This window comes from Montipora foliosa, chromosome 8, assembly GCF_036669935.1.
Source record: "Montipora foliosa isolate CH-2021 chromosome 8, ASM3666993v2, whole genome shotgun sequence".
NCBI lineage: Eukaryota > Metazoa > Cnidaria > Anthozoa > Scleractinia > Acroporidae > Montipora > Montipora foliosa.
The window spans coordinates 22,277,264-22,297,263 of NC_090876.1; the positions used below are offsets into that span (position 1 = coordinate 22,277,264).

The 20,000-nt window shown below is 39.0% G+C and overlaps 2 protein-coding genes across 3 annotated transcripts in view; one reads left to right on the forward strand and one right to left on the reverse strand.

Moving 5' to 3' along the window:
- The window catches only part of LOC138013153 (uncharacterized), a 15,729-nt gene extending 15,638 nt beyond the window's left edge, over positions 1 to 91 (reverse strand). The window contains exon 1 of one of the 2 annotated variants that reach the window (XM_068860156.1): positions 1 to 91. This exon is cut by the window's left edge and continues 249 nt beyond it. The gene's annotated coding sequence lies outside the window, so the exon portion shown is untranslated. The other variant, XM_068860155.1, reaches the window with a different exon arrangement.
- Positions 1 to 15,538, forward strand: part of LOC138013152 (serine/threonine-protein kinase OSR1-like) — a 37,347-nt gene extending 21,809 nt beyond the window's left edge. Inside the window, exons 8-17 of the mRNA XM_068860154.1 lie at positions 2,774 to 2,916; positions 4,707 to 4,755; positions 5,201 to 5,266; positions 7,997 to 8,137; positions 8,714 to 8,786; positions 8,984 to 9,020; positions 10,549 to 10,601; positions 12,028 to 12,096; positions 12,591 to 12,655; positions 13,907 to 15,538. Coding sequence (XP_068716255.1) covers positions 2,774 to 2,916; positions 4,707 to 4,755; positions 5,201 to 5,266; positions 7,997 to 8,137; positions 8,714 to 8,786; positions 8,984 to 9,020; positions 10,549 to 10,601; positions 12,028 to 12,096; positions 12,591 to 12,655; positions 13,907 to 13,984 — 774 coding nt within the window. The 3' untranslated portion in view covers positions 13,985 to 15,538. The remainder of the gene's footprint in view (positions 1 to 2,773; positions 2,917 to 4,706; positions 4,756 to 5,200; positions 5,267 to 7,996; positions 8,138 to 8,713; positions 8,787 to 8,983; positions 9,021 to 10,548; positions 10,602 to 12,027; positions 12,097 to 12,590; positions 12,656 to 13,906) is intronic.
- The last annotated feature ends 4,462 nt before the right edge of the window (positions 15,539 to 20,000 follow it).

Below are 20,000 nucleotides of genomic sequence, written 5' to 3' on the forward strand. Positions count from 1 at the left end.
ATTATCTCGCGGCAACTTATGGTAACTAATGCCGTTGCTTTTGGCTGAGTAATTAACACATCCAGGAACACAGCAGTTGTTACCATATTGAGCTAGGATGTAAATGTAACTAGACAGTTGTTAGAAAATTAGCGCCTTAAAAATTTTAAAGTACACGAACGTACGAAGACAAGGTGCCGCAGAGAAGAAAACATCAGAACTTCCGCTAAACTTTGACGATATGACGTCACAGGCAACTGCTGGTCAATACAACGCGGCTCAAAAAGCGTCCAAGATGGCGGAAATCTAAACACGATTTTCTGCTCCTCTTTAGCCAAAATATATGCGGGACGAAGGACAAGAAGACTAAACAGGTAGTCAAAATGGAACCCTCCCTAACTGCCCTTTTCTCTGAAAAAAGTTCATTTTTACACCGGAGTTCCCCTTTAAAATACAAAGCAATGTATGGCGTTCTTTCTCAAATTGAAGCTTAGTTATCTCTCAAAAATGCATGGTTACCCTCAATTTTCTTTTTGGATACCAAGACTACTTACTAAGATCTACATTATCCGGATATTTTTAAATCGCGCAAAAATATCCCTGTATTAGTGAGCATCACCGATAGGAAATCCGAGTATCTCGAGATGCGCAGAACGTATGCGCATTAACAAAAGTAGGCACCGGCCTTAAGTTTCCGTTCGTATTTCACTCGAACAGTATTTTCAAAGCTTTGATTTGTATTCGACACGAGAACGCTTCAATCGCTCAAACGATGGGTGAATTTCGGTGATCTGATCAATGTGCATGTGTTTCTTGAGAAGTGTGCGATTTAGCAGTTCATTTTTAAAGAAGCGATAGGCTACACTGCATATTGACCCAATTAATAACTTTTGAGAGTGTTAGAATTTTTTCGAAGCAGTGGTGTGGAATGCACGCATCTATTACCCCAAAATCCATGAGTTGCAGAAGCATTCGGATTTCATACATATAAATTATGAATCTTTGTCAGTACGCTCAACGCCTTTTTTTCACATTCGTGTACATTGCTGGCTAAAGAATATACGCAAAGCGGGTGTATTGATACAAGAGGTTCTAAATACATGCAAGCTGCTTGTAATTTTAGTTCGTGTAACAGTTCGTGTAAATTACATATTACACGAGTACATATTTTGGCATGTAACGCGCGTGTAAAGCCGCCATATTGCGCACATTTTACGCGCGTGAAGGTGCTGCATGGCTAGTAGTACTGTAGACTCAGTAGTTACTACTTAACAGTAGTCAATCAGCCGAAGTGGTTTGTAATTTTTGTACGGGTATATGCTATGGTTCAATTTTTTAAAACCTGTTTAATTTTGATTTTCCATTGTTTCAGATTATGATGAATATTAGACAAAGAAAAATCACAATTAAACCAGTTGGTTTGTAAAATTTTAAACCAGGAAAAAAAAAATCACACAGAGCAACAGGCCACTTACAATGGTCCCAAGAGAAAACAAAAACAATGCTTATGCAAAATTTGGGGGGACAAACAAGGAGTGTTATGGTATTTTTATATATACGTACTGAGATTTACCCACTGAAAATTCGGTTTACAAGCTGGTCTAAGAACCCAACAGCCAATCAAATGGCGCGTATCGCTTTTTGCACGTTTGAGGTAAACGATACGTCCAATCAGGTGCCGCGTATCATGTTTTTTGACGTGTGAGCCGTAACAAGGTGATTTTAATTCAGCTGGCAGTATTTCCTTTTTTAAGAAATCTCAAGCTTTCGCAAGTGTTGAACGACAAAAGGTTTGTTGATCACGATACTTCGGTCGAGGATTACGTGGAAAGTTTCGAAAACAAGAACACGAAAGAGAAAACGAAAAGAGATGTGAAATTGCTGGAAACGTTTTTCAGAAACGAAAAGAGCGACGAGCGAGAATTGCAAAACATAGAGCCCGCAGAATTAAACAAGCACCTTGCAGACTTTATTCGTTCTGTGAGACGTAAAGACGGAGAGGATTATGAGACTTCAAGTTTAAGATAAGTTTAAGTTTAGAAATGATACATGTATTTAAACATTCTTTGCTTGCTAAATATGTCAAATTTCTGGCAGAAATTGAAGCTTATGTTATAATCTTTGCATGAGGTTTTGACTTAAAGCCGTGTAACAGAGTTTTGTCTTGGTTTGTCATTAAACGAGAAACAAGAATTTAAATCTCAGTATGTATATAATAAACACAATACAATACCACGTGAAAGTGCTTTGTACGGTATTTACGCACTCGTTGTTTTTGTATCAGAAATCTCACTCGTTTGTTTTCTGATACGTCATCAACTCGTGCGTAAATACCGTACTTCCGCACTTTTCCAAACAGTATTCTCTATTTCCAATGTGGCCTGTTCTAGAGTACCCGTTCACTGCCAAGTTTTTTGAATGGTAGTACTTACATTGTAAATAGACTGCCCCTCACAATCCTACTTTGGGTACTCCTTTTTGGCTGGATTCTAGAATACCCATTCCCTCTTCAGGGCTTGTCAAAGTTCTACCACCACAATCTGCAGCCAGAATATACTACTCATTTTTTAGGTCATGCGTGTAATGAACCATGTCAACTGGACTGCGGGCCATGGTTCCAGTCCATCTCTTTCTCCTTATTCTTATTCATCAACTACGGGACTACGGAAGTAAAGATATAAAAAGGGTGAATTGGGTAATCAATCCCAAGCATTGACATGACTGTCCCTTGAGTCAAAATTTAGCAAAGGTCATCATTTTCTCTTCATTTTTTAAGAATCTTTTTTTTTTTTAGGTACTTATGTTGACCTTGCAAAATGATCCACCTTCTTTGGATACAGTAGCACAAAATGAAGGGAATAAAGAAGGGTTCAAGAAATACTCCAAAGTTTTTAGAAAGATGATCTCCAGTTGTTTGCAGAAAGATCCAGCACAAAGGTGAGTGCTTGCCTGAGGGGAAACGTTTAGCTGTTTTAAAGGAGAAGCTCACTCCAAAATGACACGCCTTTTTTTATCGATTAATAGGCAGTGTGGCCAAGTGGTTAGGGCGCTTGCCTTGAGATCCGGAGATCCCGGGTTCAAGACCCGCTCTAACCACTCGTTGAATTTGATCCTGATAGTCCCTGGTTCAACTTCCCAGCTGCACTTGTAAATAGCCAACTGGTTTGCCTCCGGCCAGTTGGGATTCTTAACAGTTGTTGTTGATCTGTTCAGTCATTTCGTTGTGTTTCATTGGCCCTGAAAAGCCCGTATGGGGAGTGGTCAATTAAGTATGTATTGTAAGTAAAGTTCGTGAGGAGAACAGCTCTTAACCTTAATCTCAATCTTGAAATAGCTTTCTAACGTTGTAAAATCCTTGTTGAAAATACACACATGCAGGCCGCTATCTTGTATTATACATGACGTCATTGAGCTCAACCGCAAGTTTTGTGGGAAGCTTGAACACACAAAGCTGTGGAGATTTCTCTTCGTATTCCAGTCATGCCTTTTTGTCCAGCAACAATACATAAATTGATCAAATAGGTAAGACGGACAAAACATCGTTCATGTTGTTCAAATTTCTGAGAGAAAAGTGAGATCAGCTGAGCTCAATGATATACGTATAATCCAAGATGGCAGCCTGCATGTGTGTACTTTTAACAAGGATTTCACAGGGTTAGAAAGCTATTTCACGATACTTCGGTTAAAATTTGTTCTCCTCGTGAACATTCTATTAGTCGATAAAAAAAGGATTGTTATTTTGGGGTGAACTTCTCCCTAAGGTTCTCAGATAGTCAGGGTGAGAGGGTAAAGTTTTGTTTGTCATAAAATTAAAGGAAATATGGAAGTGATTCTCACACTTAACTGGTCATTCTAAGCAATCGTGAGGCCAATGTCACTTATAAACGCCTGAAAAATTCAATGGGACCTCAGCGATCAGGTGCGATGCTCTACCAACTGACCAATGAGTTGAGAGTAGGTCAATGGGCCATTTCTGAGTTGCTGTTTGTCTCGGTTTCAAAGTGAGTCTTAGTGCTCAACTATAGGCCACTTCGGAAAATACCATAATACTCTTTGTTTGTCCCCCCAAATTTTGCATAAGCATTTTTTTGAGTTTCTCTTGAGACTTACAATGGTCCCAAGAGAAAACAAAAACAATTCTTATGCAAAATTTGGGGGAACAAACAAAGAATATTATGGTATTTTCCGAAGTGGCCTATTGTAAGGGAAATGAGTTTGATTTGCATAAGAATACGCAACTCATTTCCATTTGAATGGTTGTGCACCAGGACTCCCTTTTAAACTGAGGCAAACAGCAACTCGGAAATGGGCTATTTGTTGTGTTCATATGTTCCCGTGAAGGTAATCGATTAATGAGAGAAATCATTATAATTATGCATATTTGAAATGTGAGTTAATTAGGTAAAAGATTGGAGTGACCCGTAGACTAAACTGGACAATCTAACTAAGCAATTGTCATTTATAAACACATACAAACATGTTAAACATTTCTTTCATTTTTCTTATATGCTTACTTTTTTCTTTACCTGAAAGCCCGGAACATTCAAGGAAAATGTATTAATTTGTGTGCTGAGGTATCCGCATGAACCTTATGTTGTATCATTTTGCTTCACTGTTTTCTTGTGGTTCCTCCGCTCCTGCCCCCTTTTTTTCTTGCAGTTTTCCTTCCTTCTTGCTTACTGTTTCTTATACGAAATGTAACATGCTGTGACAATTTGTAATTTCAGACCAGATGCAAGTGAACTCTTAAAGCTGCCATTCTTCAAGAAGGCCAGGGTAAACTTTGTTACGTGTATGTCAAGAATTCCGGCTCTGTTTTCTTAAAAATGTGTCGAGGCTGATGCAATTGCAGTGTTCTTGTACGTGGTGCCCAATGATCAAATTATCATCATTCTCGCATACTCACACCCGGTATTGAAACAAAACATGTATATATTAACTTTCCTTTGATATTCACCAATGTCTTCGAGCGTGATAAGGTACCGGTCCATATCTAATTCAATTAGTATAGCAAAGTGTCCCTTTAATCTAAACCCCAACTGCCAATTTGTGTGCGTTTTTCCGCGGAGCCCTTTGAAGGGTTCTTCCGTCCAAGAACGAATTTTGAAACATTGAATTGAGATATATTATAGCCGTTTGTGGCAAAGTAGTAGACTGGTAAAGAGGAAGAAATGTGTGTATTAATAAAATCAATGGTTTGACTTTTTTTTTACTTTTAAAGGAGAAAGACTTCTTGGTGGAGACATTAGTTCCGTTAATGCCAACATTAGGAGAAAGATCACAAAAGGTAAAGCAAGGATAATAGCTCATCCATGGCACTCACAGCTCGGTGCTTGGTCCAAGTGATTGCTATTTTTAAGTGCTATCTTTATCGTTTCTTTTTATAGAAAGCAATCATTCGAGGCCAATAAAGTGAATTTCTTTCCTTTTCTTTTTTTTTTTTGGGGGGGGGGGGGGGTGGGGAGGCTTTTTTGCTTTCACTGGAATGATTCATTTTACGGACGGAAAATATCAGTTAGAGTCAAGATACATTTTAATTTAAGGAATCGCAGAAACCCCTATTGAAGCGAGATCAACAGCGGTGGCAAAATCTCCTAGCAAATCTCGATAGCAAGTAGACAAAAATCGCAAATACAACAATAGTAAGAAATTCAGCTAAAACAACAAATTTCAAAGGGAAAACAACCTTCGGCAAGCCATAAATGTAACATATCTACTAAAAGCAACAACCTGGAACTAAATGGCGAATGATAAATGTATTAATTGATTGAAAAAAATCAGTTAAGCAGATGGAGGCCGTAGCCCGTAGGAACCCTTAGCGAGCCGCAAATTTAACCAATACACAAAAATAGAACGCGGAATATTTCAATGCGACTGCCCAAAAACTGTGTACTTAAACAGCTCAGGCCTTAAAGAAGAAAAAAGAAACATTGATCTAGAGCTTTATCATAATAATAGTAATTATCATCATCATCATCATCATCATCATCATCATCATCATCATTATTATTATTATTATTATTATTATTATTATTATTATTATTATTATTATTATTATTATTATTATTGATTTATAACATCGTTCTCTGTCAGCTGAAAGTCTATGTGGGCATCTGGCCTCCTCCCGAGACCTGAGGTGTCCAGACTGATGGGAAACCCTTCACCATTTCACTTTTAAGATCAAACCGTGCAGTCCAATTAAGTAACCAAGAATTTCCTGAGTATTCTTGCAGAGCCTAGCAGACACGCTTTCTGCAACAGATCGAATGTACTTGTCATTTCTAAACCCTCAAGACTTTTAAGAAGTCCCTTAGGCACAGTCCGCAAAGCCCCAATGACGATGGGAATAATCTTCAGTTCGTGACATTTCCACACACGCCCAATTTCTCGCTTATTAAGGCCTTGATTGTATTCAACCTTTCCTTGCTCCTTGCTCTTGACCCCGGTGTCGAAGGGGCAGACTGCGTCTATTATGAGACATGAGGGAGCTTTAGCAACGACTACGGCGACGTCACCGCGAACGTCATAAATTTGCATATTTAGTGGCCAAAGACAATAGCTTTGCACACTCTGCGCGTGCGGTTTTCATTTCTGTCTATTTCTTTGACGTCGTCAGCAAAACAACAACTTGGAATGACCAACTTTAAGGTTTTATGAAGGACGTCAGCATTTAAAGATAAATTTTCATTTTCTCCCCTAAATAAAGAGCCGCTCATAACGTTTTCATTCCTGAGGGACTGCCATACCTTTCTCGCATTAAAAAAAACTTGGAATAGTTGTGAATTGGTTACAATTATGAGAATTTGTGTTTTGTGATGACGTTCTCGTTGCCGTTCCCGTGGTCGTTGCTAAAGCTCTCTATGACCTTTACTGCTTATCGAGAACAACAATATCTGGTTTGTTGTGGTCGATGCGATGGTCTGTCTGGATCTTAAAATCCTACAGCAACTTGACCGCTTCTGATTCAAGCACAGGCTGAGGCTTGTGATCATACCATTTTGCTCCCCTTTCAAATCTGAATCGTTCACAGAGCTTCCAGTGTATGACAGCTGCCACTTTTTCGTGCCTCCATAGACGGTAATGTTTTTGGGCCAGCATCTTACACTCTGCTACGATGTGACTCACAGTCTCCTCTCCCCACATAACCTACATCTCTCCCCACATAACCTACATGTCAGTGGCATGTTCTGCTTATCAATGCGTGCTTTAATACTGTTCGTTCTCAAGGCTTGGTCTTGGGCAGCAGTTAGATTCTGGATTAAGAAAGAATAAAAAGCTGGGAATAAAAATTATAAACTTAACAATTTATGATTTAAACTAAAATATTTCTCAACATTGTATCTTAACAAAAAAATTAATGACTCTGAGCAGCCTTACTGCACTGTAAAACTGGTAATAGAGGTTCTGTAAGAAAGATACCATTTCAACTATGAAACCGATACAACTTAACAACTGCATTCTTTTAAGCGAGATCATTTATAGAAGTTTCCTGGAACAGCTACTGTGTTGCGCTGTAATAAAATCTCTCATGAGACGTTTGATGTTGTCTTTTAGGAGCATATTTTAGATGAATAACAAATTCATGACTGAAGTGTTCGAGTGACGCCTTGAGCTGCTTTTGAGATCTTTAATCCTAGCTAAGCGTTGGGGGGTTAAGCGTTAGCAGAAACCCATGGCATAAGGGTTGAAACGTGTAACGGCCCCTTGTGTGCTGGGAAACAAGCTTCTGAATATTTAATTTGCTAAGTACCATATTTGGAACAACAAGAGTGAGGGGTTTCCAAATATGGTACTTAGCACTGAAACATTCAACCAATCAGTTCGCACTGAATATTCGGAAGCTGTGAACGCGCGTTACACGTTTCAACCCTTATGGGTTTCTGGCGTTAGCCAATCATCAGGAACGATGATACCGTAGATCGGCTTAAGCTAGGATTAAAGTTTTCAAAAGCAGCTCAATGCCTCATTTGAACAGTGTATTCATTTATTATTCATCTGAGCCGCTTATTGTTTTCAGGTAAAGCGCGTCCCAGGCTCCAGTGGAAGACTTCACCGCGCGGCTGATGGCAGCTGGGAGTGGTCTGATGACGAGGGTGGTAAAGGAGATGATAGCGACGGTGATGACAATGGCAACAGAAAAAACGCAGACACTGTTAAGGTATATTTTCGTAACGAATAACGGGACGTGAATCAGATCTAATGTGAACGGGAGGGCAACAGCAAGCTAATCGGAGGTCATGGGTTCAGTTCCTACCCTGGGGGTCTTTCTCGAAAGTCCCGAAACTTTTCGGGCGTATTTCGGGTGACATAAAGCGCTTTGTGCCTTCAAAAGGAAAACGTTTCAACTCATGAAACTTTGCAATTGCTTCTTTTTCACTGGTCTCGAAAACATGTTCAAAGATCACTTTTTTCAGAAGCGGCAGTTTATAGTCTCAAGAATGGTTTTTTGGGCCCGAAAAGGTTTTGGAACTTTTGAGAAACGGACGTCTGGTCGGAGTTTATCGCTTTCCTCGTGTCGGTCCACTCCCAATTCTGAGGCGAAGGCACAGGTGAATTACATAGCAATAGAATACATAAGAAAAATAACAATAAATGAACATATTTATGCAGAATGACCATTTCAGTTATGAAAAACCGCTATCAATGCGCAGGACCCACACACACTGAGAGTTATTTCTGAATCCTTCTGCCACGTTTGGATAGGTGGTTTCAAATTACTGTGTCTTGATTTCAGGAAAATTCCGCAAAACCAGCGGCAGCAGATGTTCAAGTTCAACCGCCCACTCCCACATTGTCAAATCCTGCCGGTGAGATACGTCCAAAAAAGCCGTCTGCATAAGATTTGTTTTCTATTTTAATGATAAAATTGCGACCAAGTAAGCTAAAAGATAATTTTAATTTAGTTGATATGTTAAAGATTTCATTGGAAAGATGATTCTTTTGTTTTTGTTTTGTTTTGCACCATAATTTGCTTTCTTTCCTCTTTTTTTTTTTTTTTTGTCAGATTCCCAAATCATCTTGGATCTCACTCTTAGATTACGGTTAGTGCAGTGTAGTGAATTCTGTAAGTTTCTTCTTTCATAGGTGTTAGCACGCAAAGCTACATGTAGGTTTCGTTGAAAGGATTATATATTGTATCTCATGTATAGGAAGTATACAATGTATAGGAAGTCGTATGACCGCGAAAGCTACTGCCCGTGCAAGCACATTCAAGACATCACGGGTGACCATAGATAAATGCAATCAGCAAAGTTGCACCATCACTGTGTTTCCATAGCAACTTCCGTATTTCACTCAGTAACCTCTGTTGCACTCTATAACCTATTTGTGGATTCATCATTGACCAATGAGAAACGCGATATTCTGTTGAGTATTAAAAAGAAAAGCGTATGATTGACAACGCCGTAGCATAACGGTTGATAACTCCATTTGATCATTATGAAATGTAAAGAAACTTAATTGAGTGGTAAGTATAGCGAAAGAAAAGTAAGTAAGTACATTTGAACATGGAAAGTATCGCGTGGGAATGAAAACGGAAAAGTAAAGGCTTTTGCGCAAATGTAATCGCTTGAGTAGTGACTTTCGGCCTTTTTCGATATGAAAATTTCTCGCTGAATTATTGTTTTTGTTTGTTTGTTTTTTTTCATTTTTTCCCACGCTTTCAACGTTCTGCATGTTAACTGAATGAGGTACTGCACACAAACATCTGTCACTGGGAGGATCCACCTGCCAAGTTCGTCATAGTTTTAGAATCTTCCTTCGTGTAGAGTTTCAGCCTGAGAATGGTTAAATGCGCAAAATTACTTGTGGCATGTGGTATTTCCCAATGTAATTTGTCAAGGATTACAGCTCAAAGGCCATTTACAAGAGGCCTCAGTATTACAACGTAACAAGGCGACCCAAGATATCATTCTTGATTTCTTATGGGAAAAGGTCGATATTTTTAAAATGCTGTTTCATGAACTTCCGAGAAAGGCACTGAGTTGTTGGAAATATTGTAACTTTACTTCTGCCAACAATAAGTCACACAACATTTTGTCACACTACAAGCTGCACACATCCTGTCCTAGGGTAGTGTTGACACCATTTAAAGGGACACTGTCATGCTAAATTTGATGTTTTTAGGTCAAAATTGGGAAAATATCTAACTTAGTACTTAAGCTCACACTTACAACATCCCTGACAACCCACTGAGAAGATAGGAAATGTATAATTTACGGCACAAAGAGCTATTCGTATTTAATTTTTGGCCACTTTCTGATGGCATCGTCTCCAAACTTGAAAAAAGCTGGCCAGTTTTTTCAAGTCAATCCATTTCCATCCTTGCCATTCTTGGCCACAAACAACAAATAATAGGTTCAGTGCACTTCAGTGGTTATTGAAAACAAAACTACAGCATTTTTTTGGTCTTCATTGATGCAAAGACGTCTTTTAGTGTTTTGACGTTTGACTAAAATAGCGTGACACTGCCCCTTTAACTAATTGGCACATGTGTGACTGGAGTGGCTTCAAGAGCCGTTGATGTCTATACAAATTCATGCAAGATTGTCCCTTCTTCAATTAATACAGAAACGCCAAGAAAGAATTGAATGATATCAGATTCGACTTCACTCCTGGGAAGGGTAAGCACAGAACTTTGTCTTATCAATTGTCATTCGTATCATTGTCCTTAAGACCAATTTTTGACATCTAGTCTTTCACGTTTACCAGCAGTTTTGAAAAACGATAACTCGTCTCTGGTTTTCAGTTTGTATTATATCTTGCTGTGAGATATTCCCCGGTGGACAGCCCTCAGTTTGAACTTCAAAAATCATATTCCCTGTTAATTGAGTTCTTTCATCAGTATTAAAATTCATTTATTTGAAGTGAAAATCGTGGGTTAGTCTTTAAAAAATACTCTCTTTTTGGAAGAGACAGATTGCTGGATAGTCCTGGGACCGTTTTGTCCCAGTAGGGCGGAAATCTTAAATTTGGAGTAAAAACATTCCCGAAAACATGTTCAGTACCTGTATTGGTAAAGCAAAGACACTAATCCGAAGAGGTCTATTCACTGCGTGTATTCTCGCAAAAGCAATGCTTTACAGACGACAGTAAATATTCATGGAATTCGCCTGGGTGCACGAGTCTTTTCTATGATTGGTATTGACACCTGTCAGCTATTTTTACCACCCCCCTTTTCCCCAATACATTCACTTGACTCCATATTAATTTGCTCGGGGGATTTTTCCCCTCTTTTTTAATCGTACCTTCAACACCTTCAACCTGTATTTCTCTTTTTGGCCTTTTAACTCCAAAAGTTGCCCTGAGTGGTTATACGTTGGTTAGGAGAGTAGGTTTCCAGTTTATCTCTTGGAATAGTTGTTTCGATGGTTTACGCTTCTTATTGTCCCCGTTTCCTGTGTTCTGATTGGCTCACTCAATCTCCGTTATCCGAGTCCGCTCGTTTACCGTATGACGGAAATTGATTGTGTCAGTCGTTATGTAAAACTGAAACAGTTCAAGGTTAAATGAAGTTTAATTAAGAAATTAATATCACGCTTGTTCGTTTGTTGGTTCTCTTCTCTGCTCCGAGAGGTTTTTCCGGCTCCCGGTACTCCGCTCTTCCCCTCTCCTAAAAAAACAATATTTGATTTGATTTGATTGCTTCAGTGCTAAATCCATTGACACTTAAATAAAGCTGTTGTTGTTTTTGTTGTTATTGTTGTAGTTGTTATTATTATTATTATTATTATTATTATTATTATTATTATTATTATTATTATTATTATTATTATTATTATTATTATTATTATATGCGATTGATTGAAGCCACATCAGCTTCAATACGCGCCTCGAGGGCTGTTTCCAATCTTATATCCGTTCATTGAACAATTGTTATAGAAAACACGTGCAGAACATGTGAGCCCTTTGTCTTTGCTTTCTCTTATCTGGAAATGGGTAGCGCAGTCTTCAATAAACGAAGTTGAGTGTGTACAGCTAGCTTTGGTGTTTTAAGTTACCGCTCAAGGAGCATGAAAATTCATTCACTCTTCTCTGGACATTTATTAGATACGCCAGAAGGAGTGGCACAAGAGCTCGTAACAGCTGGCTTAATAAGTGGACAAGACTTAGTCGTAGGTAAGTGCTTTATTCGGTTCCTTTCACCTTTCATCGAAACAGTCGCTGTTGCGGAAGTCAGATCGTTGACATCGTAACAAATATTATGCCACGTTACTTGAAATAATAGAGGTAAGCATTACGTTTACGGCAAATGGTGGGCTGCTGCTTGTCACAAAGCATGAAAATTATGTTATTCTAACTCGTCTCTCTCTTTTGAAAGGTTACTTGATACCTGCTGCTAACACGCAGGAAATGAGCTCATATAAAACGAGTTTCTTCCATATTTGACAAAACGCACATTTTAGTCCGTCTTTTCCTAAAATTACACGACTAACTGCATTGCTCTCCTGTTTAAAATGTTTTCTTCGATGTAAAGCGCAGTCATGCATATTTCTCTTCTCACGTTTGCGCTGTCGTGGTTGATAATTGCTCATAAAATCATTAGATTAATTTGCCCAACATAGTTAGACCAGTTTCATTCACTGTCATTTATGAGAAAATTTAATTTTCAGTCGCTGCAAATCTTAGAAAAGTCATTGATGATCCCCCAAGTAGTAAATCCATGATGTTTCCTCTGGTAAGTGTTGAAGGTTTTTCGGTGCTTGATGTGTAGGGAACTTGTTGAATTTATTTTGCATGTAAGTGATCCACCCCGGAAGAATTGAGACTAAATTGCGCCTCTCTCATAACACTATGTATTTGTTTATATGTTATCGCCGTAGGTTTCGATATCCGATATAACTACCAGATGGAACATCTCATATCGGTATGAGATTTTGCACCAACATCACGAAAACGAATAAAAGGCGATTACAGGGAACCGGGATGTACTCGTACCGGAATGAAAATCGCGCCGTAATCATATGAACACACCCTTCGGCCGGCATGAAAATTCGTACGGAAATGCATTCCCGTATTTGATGAACACCCCGTTTGCAATCTGCATGACTTAAGTCTTTGCGGGCGCCAGGGTTTTCGTTTTCGTTTGACGCCGGACGTTTCGTCCGGTTGTTTATCATTTCACGCACGTCCGATACTTTGACGCTATAAATTTTAAGATTTGTTGGCTTCTATTCTTTCTGCCCTTTTTTTTTTCTTTCTGGACTGGGTATTTCAGGAAGCCATGGGCTGAAGAAACGCAAGACAATCGGGCAATAAATCCTTCAAACTAACAAGAAGTCACATCGCCTTATTTTCCTAGGCGGGTCTAAAACACAGGTCATATTAATTTTCCATGGAGCTGTCCCTGCTCCAGTTATGAACAACTAGGCCAAGAACGTCCTGAAACAACACTTTTGTAGAGTGATTAGGACTAGGAGACACTTTTGGTGTTGGTTATTTGTTTGTAGCTCAGTGACATGTACAGACCTTTGGAATGTTAGCTGTGTTACTCTATGCCTACCATGGGTCTCCCCTCAAGGGATTTACATGGTCTGAGTGTCTCTTTTTCTCAATGTACATAATATTTTCATGTTTCATTTCTTTGGCCCTTAAAATTTACAGCATCTTGCAGATTATTTACGTGTCCATACCTCAATATTTACATGATTTTTACAGAATCTTACAAAACATGTTAATGGTTAAAATTCGACTTTTATGGTGTTATTTTGATGATTTACATGTTATTTACGCGCTTTTTTCTTGTTGTTGTATTTGTTGTTGTTGTTGTTATTTACGCGTTTTGTCTCTCAGTGGAAATTTTCAACTTTTCCAGTGGAGGTGGGGTCATTGCAGATACCATGATGGGTGACATGTCGGGAAAGGGGATAAGAAATGGAATGAAAATCGTACTAGTAAATAAGTCGTGGTCTTGACTGATTTATTTCAGAAATCAGGAAGCGGTTTAAAGGAGCCAGCCGACGACAAAACATTGATTGGGTTCGCTCAACTCACAATCAACTCTTAGCAGCTACTTCATTAGGGATGTGATCAGTTGCCGTGGGTGTGTGTTGTGGAATGAGAATGCAGAAGTTGTTTCATTTAGTTTTGTTCGGAGACCAAGGGGTAGTCAGTCGGGAAAGAACGAAATAAGCTCTCAAAACGGGACTCACTGGCGAAAGCTTACAAGAAGGGCAAGACTATTGTAAGCTATCGCCAGTCTTGTTTGCCCTTGGTTTCTTAATCCTGCTCCCTGGGTCTCTGAGGATGTTTCAAAATCGGCTTTATTCAGAAGTTGTCTGAGTTAAAGGACGGCGAAACAGCATTTAAGTATATTGAACAATCATTTGTCCACAGGTACAAATCTTGCCAAATTTAATCCGTCGCTGTATGTTGCCCTTCAGTTGAATTTTGGATAAAAATGTTGAAGTTCAAACGAGGCCTTAAACTATTGTAAAACATAAGGGATGTTAATGCCGTTGATCGGCGAAAGCACAGATTTGTAACTCTCATGGTTTACAGTAGTTAAACGCCTCATTTGAACTTCAACATTACTTGCCAAATGTGTGTGAACGATAGATTTAGAGGCTAATCCGCTTGTTCTCATTGTTAACAGTGTTTTCTTAGGTGTGAACCACTCTAAATCCCTGTTCCCACGGCATAAACTAACCTAGGTTTGACCCGGGTTCAAATAAACCCGGGTTAGTTTTCGTCGTGTGAACGCTGCTAACCCAGGTTCGGCCTGGGTTAAATCCAACCCATCTCCAGGGTTGTCCGCCGTATTGCGCGTGCGTGGTTTTCTCCGTCTGCGGCGGTTGCATTTACACTTGAAAAGTTGCAAAGCTACCATGGCGTGCATGTTTTTGGGTCACTTCTTTTCACACCTGTTGTTCTTTATGGGTACGTCACCAGTGTAAACAGGTGTGGAATGAGGTTGTTGTAGTGGTCAGCTTGACAATTGTTCATTTCCAACTTCTGCTTTTTTTTTTTTTTTCGAGCAACTGATGGCAACCGAATGTTGCATGTTACTTTGTGCTGCAAAAATTCACATCAGTCGTCTGTTAGCTTGAATTAGGAGATACAGTACAGTTAAAACACATTTCACACATTGACGGGTTTTCCCGGCTATGCGCAAAGGCAAGTCTACGTTTGGGGGAGCGACTTAAAGCGTATGAAAGCAACTGGCTTATTCTTTGGGTTCGATACGTAATCGTCTAACTATTGTTTGCAAGTAATTTTCGTTTCCTAGAGCCAAGCTACCTTTGGCTTAGAGGTCCTCGCAGTGACACTCGTCACCTTTCTTCTCGGACTTGGGCTACCTTAATTTGTTATGTAGGAGAGAATCAAATTAATTCGGAGACGACTATCTTGCTCGCTTGATTTATTTTATGTGAAGTCAGTTTGTGATGATTACAATTAACTAAACAGTAATTCTGACAAATCATTAGTGGAAAGTTTTCAATGCATACATGGATACCATAGTTATATACGTGTGTAGTAAACTGAAATGAGTTAAAAGCCACATTTGAAGTCGTAGTAAATGTAATAAAGAGGATATTTTAGTAAATCAATTTTTAACCTGTTTTGTCATTGGATTTTTAAAAATAGTTTACAGTATATGGATAATATCATTTCCCTGCTATTTTCTTCCACGTGAGATAGTCATCTTCCACATAACTATTCCTTGTTCTGTTCAGGAGGCTCGAAAGGGTTTTTGGCTCAGCTCGCGCTCGTAAGCCAGGATTGGTCAGTCAACGGGAGACCGGAAATAAAAAAAAATGTGCCCTAAACATTGCGAAGACCGCAAATAAATGGATAGATGTATTGAGCAATACGTCTAACAAAACATGGCCCTCAACGTTGCCTGACCATACGACTTATGGAACGTTACGTTTCAGTTCGACTGGTCATTCTTGACCATATGCAGAGGGTGTCCCAAATATTCCTATCGGAGCGAACCCAAATGTACCATTCCGTTTGACTCCCAACCAAAATTTCCCGAATATTTGCTCCAATGATCAATGATAAGTGCCTTGAATGATTGCAACGACTTAAAGCAATAATGAACAATTTCCTCTTTTTCCTTATGATTGAATAGCTTTTTGTTAAGTCAACGAGTCAAAGGTACACTCAAACTCACTTGATTATTTCTGCTCCGTACCTGTAATGAGTCGTCACTACCATTTTTCGGTACTGCTCCTCCATAGACCTAATCGGCTAATTCAATGTTGTACCCAATTCAGATCACCCGGGATTAATTATAAGATTCTTTGTGCATTGTATTTGCATGATAATGTAGCATTCATATTTAAATGATATGGAAATACCTGGAACAAAACCTTTTGTTCCCAAAGGGTTTCAATTGGGTACAACATTGAGTTAGCCGATTAGGTCTATTCTTAAGGATATTTCACAACAGTCCCTGTTCTCGCTGTTACCACTGAGATGTCAAAAGTGTCACCGAACTGAAAAGCTAACCAACGCGTCCTCATCGGATTTAATCCGGTTATACACTCTCTCTTTTTTATAAGAACGTCTAATTTCTGCCGCTTAAGCTAAATGTTCTTATATTTTTGCGATCTGAAGCTGAAAACGTTCTAAAAGTTTTGTTTATCTCAGCCTCAACGTGCAACGTTCTTGTGAAGAAAGGTTCTTATAAAAAAAGGGAGTGTAGTATATTTGCATTCTCGTCACCTACTTGCATTCATTTGGTGGTGTGGGGTGGGGGGATGTTGCGCTTAAAGGGGCTAGGTCACGCAATTTTAGGCAATTTCACTGATCGAATGGTCATAGAATTAACTAAAATATCAAAATAACTGTTCAAAACTATAGAAGAAGTCTAACAAAACTCAGGGAAGCCAAGAAGGGACATGGATGGACAAAACTGGAAAGGATTGAAACGGATTGAATTTGGGTAAATTTGAAAAACGTCGGCCCACCTTTTTTCAAATTTATATCAGGCTACATAAAAATGTCATTTACACAGCTGGAAAATCATTCTCAGTTGTTATGTGGCCGTGATTTTGCAAATGAAAGACTCCTGCTCTGCCAATTTGACGTTTAGAGCTCATAATTAACAAAATTAAACAAAATTACCTAAACTAGCGTGACCTAGCCCCTTTAAGTTACTTCAGAGTTTGTTTATTTTTAACAGGCAATTCAAAACTTTAAGGAAAACGACAAAACTTTTAACTTTATTTTACAAGACATGTTTCGACAGAAACTTCTGTCGTCTTCAGTTGATTAATGTACAAAGCGTTAGAAGTTGAATTTATAAGAGGAAAAAGTGCTAATTATGCTAGTGACAACGCAATGTACATAAAACCACAGGCACCCAAATCTTAGTGTTGTGAGCATGGCCGACAAGTATGAGAATCCCGATAAAAAGCTTAAAAGGGTAATTATATAAAAAAAATCTCAATTAAGAAGCCTAACCTTATTGCCATCGTGGATAGCTTCCTTCCTGTGTGGTTATTTTCCAGATCCGACGCGATTTGAGCCATTTCACAATTTTGTGGTTATCAACGGTTATAATAAAATCTTAAGGCTGGAGACTGAGGTTGCTTACCATTTACAAAAAATTTCCGGATATTTCGGTGGAAATTTCCATCGGGTGAAAAACATGTTTCATTTAATTCGGGTCCGTTCGCCGCCCAGTAATTGCGATTTTACGCGCCAAAATTTAAAAATGTGGCCGTGAATAGCCTGGAAGTGTTAAGACCTTTCAAAAGTTGTAAATGGAACACACATTTCCATCGGAAAGTTTCCAACGGGAAAACTGGAGCGCTTACCATTTGAGTGGAATTTTCGGTAATTCCAGAGAGAATTCAAATGGCACGATTCATCTCAGTGGAATGTATTCGGAAAAAAGGTAATACCTTTCGAGGTATTCCCTTTTTCTCGCTTTGACCGGAATGCCCGGAAATTTCTGTACCATTTGTCCACCGTACAAGTGCCAGAGAAAATAGACCGTTTCATTTGTTTTTCAACCTGAACAACCCGTTTTTTCTGGCAAATGATACAGCACATTCCCGTTTTCTTTCTCTAAGTACAGAACATGCAGTACCATTTGTCGAAACATTCTCACCGAAAATTTCATTCAAATGGTAAGTGCTCCAGGACTACCTTTTCAGGAGTTCCATTTATTCCGGAAATTTTCCAGTGGAACGAACCAAAAACGTGTATTCCATTTACATCCCAACCGAAATTTCCGGAATTTCTTGGTTAATGGAAAACGCCCTAAATTCTCAGGTGCCACCAATTGAGTCAAATATTCCTGGAAAGGTATTCCCTCGGTCGCAATTTCGCATCAGAATTAATTGACAAAGATTTAACTTTCATCTCAACCCACCATCAACGCAAGGGCAGAGACGCGAGCAACGTCAGGCGGTGAATATTGCATCAGAACAGCGTTCAAGGGCGGTGCTTTAGCACAAAAGTGGCCACGGGTTTCGACAAAACACTGACCCCCGGTCAACTGACCCCCTTACTGACCCCCCTACTGACCCACTATAAAATCAATGGGAAAAGGAATACTGCTTACTTAAGCCTCAACAACCCTTTTTAAACGGCATTGTTCAACAGTATTTAAGTCTAAGCACCCATTTTAAAGAGGTTAGTTTTCGATTATTGTTGTGATGGCCGATTACTTCATGTAAGCTAACCTTTTTAAAATGGGTGCTTAGACTCAAATACTGTTGAACAATGCTGTTTAAAAAGGGTTGTTGAGGCTTAAGTAAGCAGTATTCATTTTCCCATTGATTTTATAGGGGGTCGGTAGGGTGTCAGTAAGGGGGTCAGTTGACCGGGGGTCAGTGTTTTGTCGAAACCCAGTGGCCACGGCTTCGACCGGGAAGTCCGTGGTTTCAATGTTCGTCTTAGAACATTGAAAACACAGACTTCCCGAAACGGTAAAATAAGCTCCAAAAGGCACCAGAATACACCAGAGGTGAGTCATTTTTATTCATTTTATTGAATGAACGTTAAATTGAGCATTTTTTAGGCTTCATAATCGACGGTCTTATAACGCGTTTAAATTCTCAACGGCTGTCTGTAGTGACGCGAGCTTGGGCTGCCCATGTGCGAAGGCGAAGTTTTCAACTGATCGCGGAGCGGTTTTACTAAAGTTTTTCAGTCAAAAAATTTCACTGAAGGCTTCGGAAAGGATACATGAAGGATTGTGGTTCATCGGATGGAATTTCAAGCGTTAAAATCCCTGAAAAGGTAAGATTATTTTCGTAGCGGTACAATTGCGTGTTTTTCTCCACATGTTCCTTCGACCTTACAGAATTGTGTTTTCCCGCAAAATATTCGCTTGTTCTCGCTTTCGCTAGAACATATTCAACTTTATTTCATGTCCAGCGAATTGTTTTATCCTTTGGGATGAATTTTCAGTCGAAAAATCGGTTATTTGGGTGGTTTATTTATTTTGGTCAGTTATTCTTAAGGTGATATGTCTCGTTGCCGTAAGCAACGGGTCGCAAATTTGACACTTTTATCAGATTAACATATTACGCATTATTAAAAACTGGATCATTGGATAATGCAATTCGAGAGTTTTGATTGGCTAAGCCATAATGGGTTATGAGCCATTATACCATGATCTACAAACACGGCAAGCATATGCGTGGTTTTTTGGGCCTTTTTATTTTTATTGTCGTCTAGTTTTCTATATTTTGGGGGCGTTTTTAATAATATACAATTATTCCACTCGTGCTTGTTGGATATGAGATGATTATAGCCAACTCGGCGCTACGCGCCTTGTTGGCTATCTATCATCTCATATCCAACGCGCGCTCATGGAATAATTGTTAATTATCGCTAATCGGACTACTAAAAAAATTCTGAAAATATTCGTGCCTGGTCAGTTTTCCGTCAAATTTTGTTCAAGAAAGCTTATAAAATGAGGAAGATTTTTCTTGGTCACTCAAAAATTCATAATTAACGATAAAATGGGCAAATTTGAGTGGAAAACTGATTTTAGTGTGGTTTTTTTTTCATTATTTTTCTTTACACTTTCTTCTTATAAAATGTTTTAGGTGTCT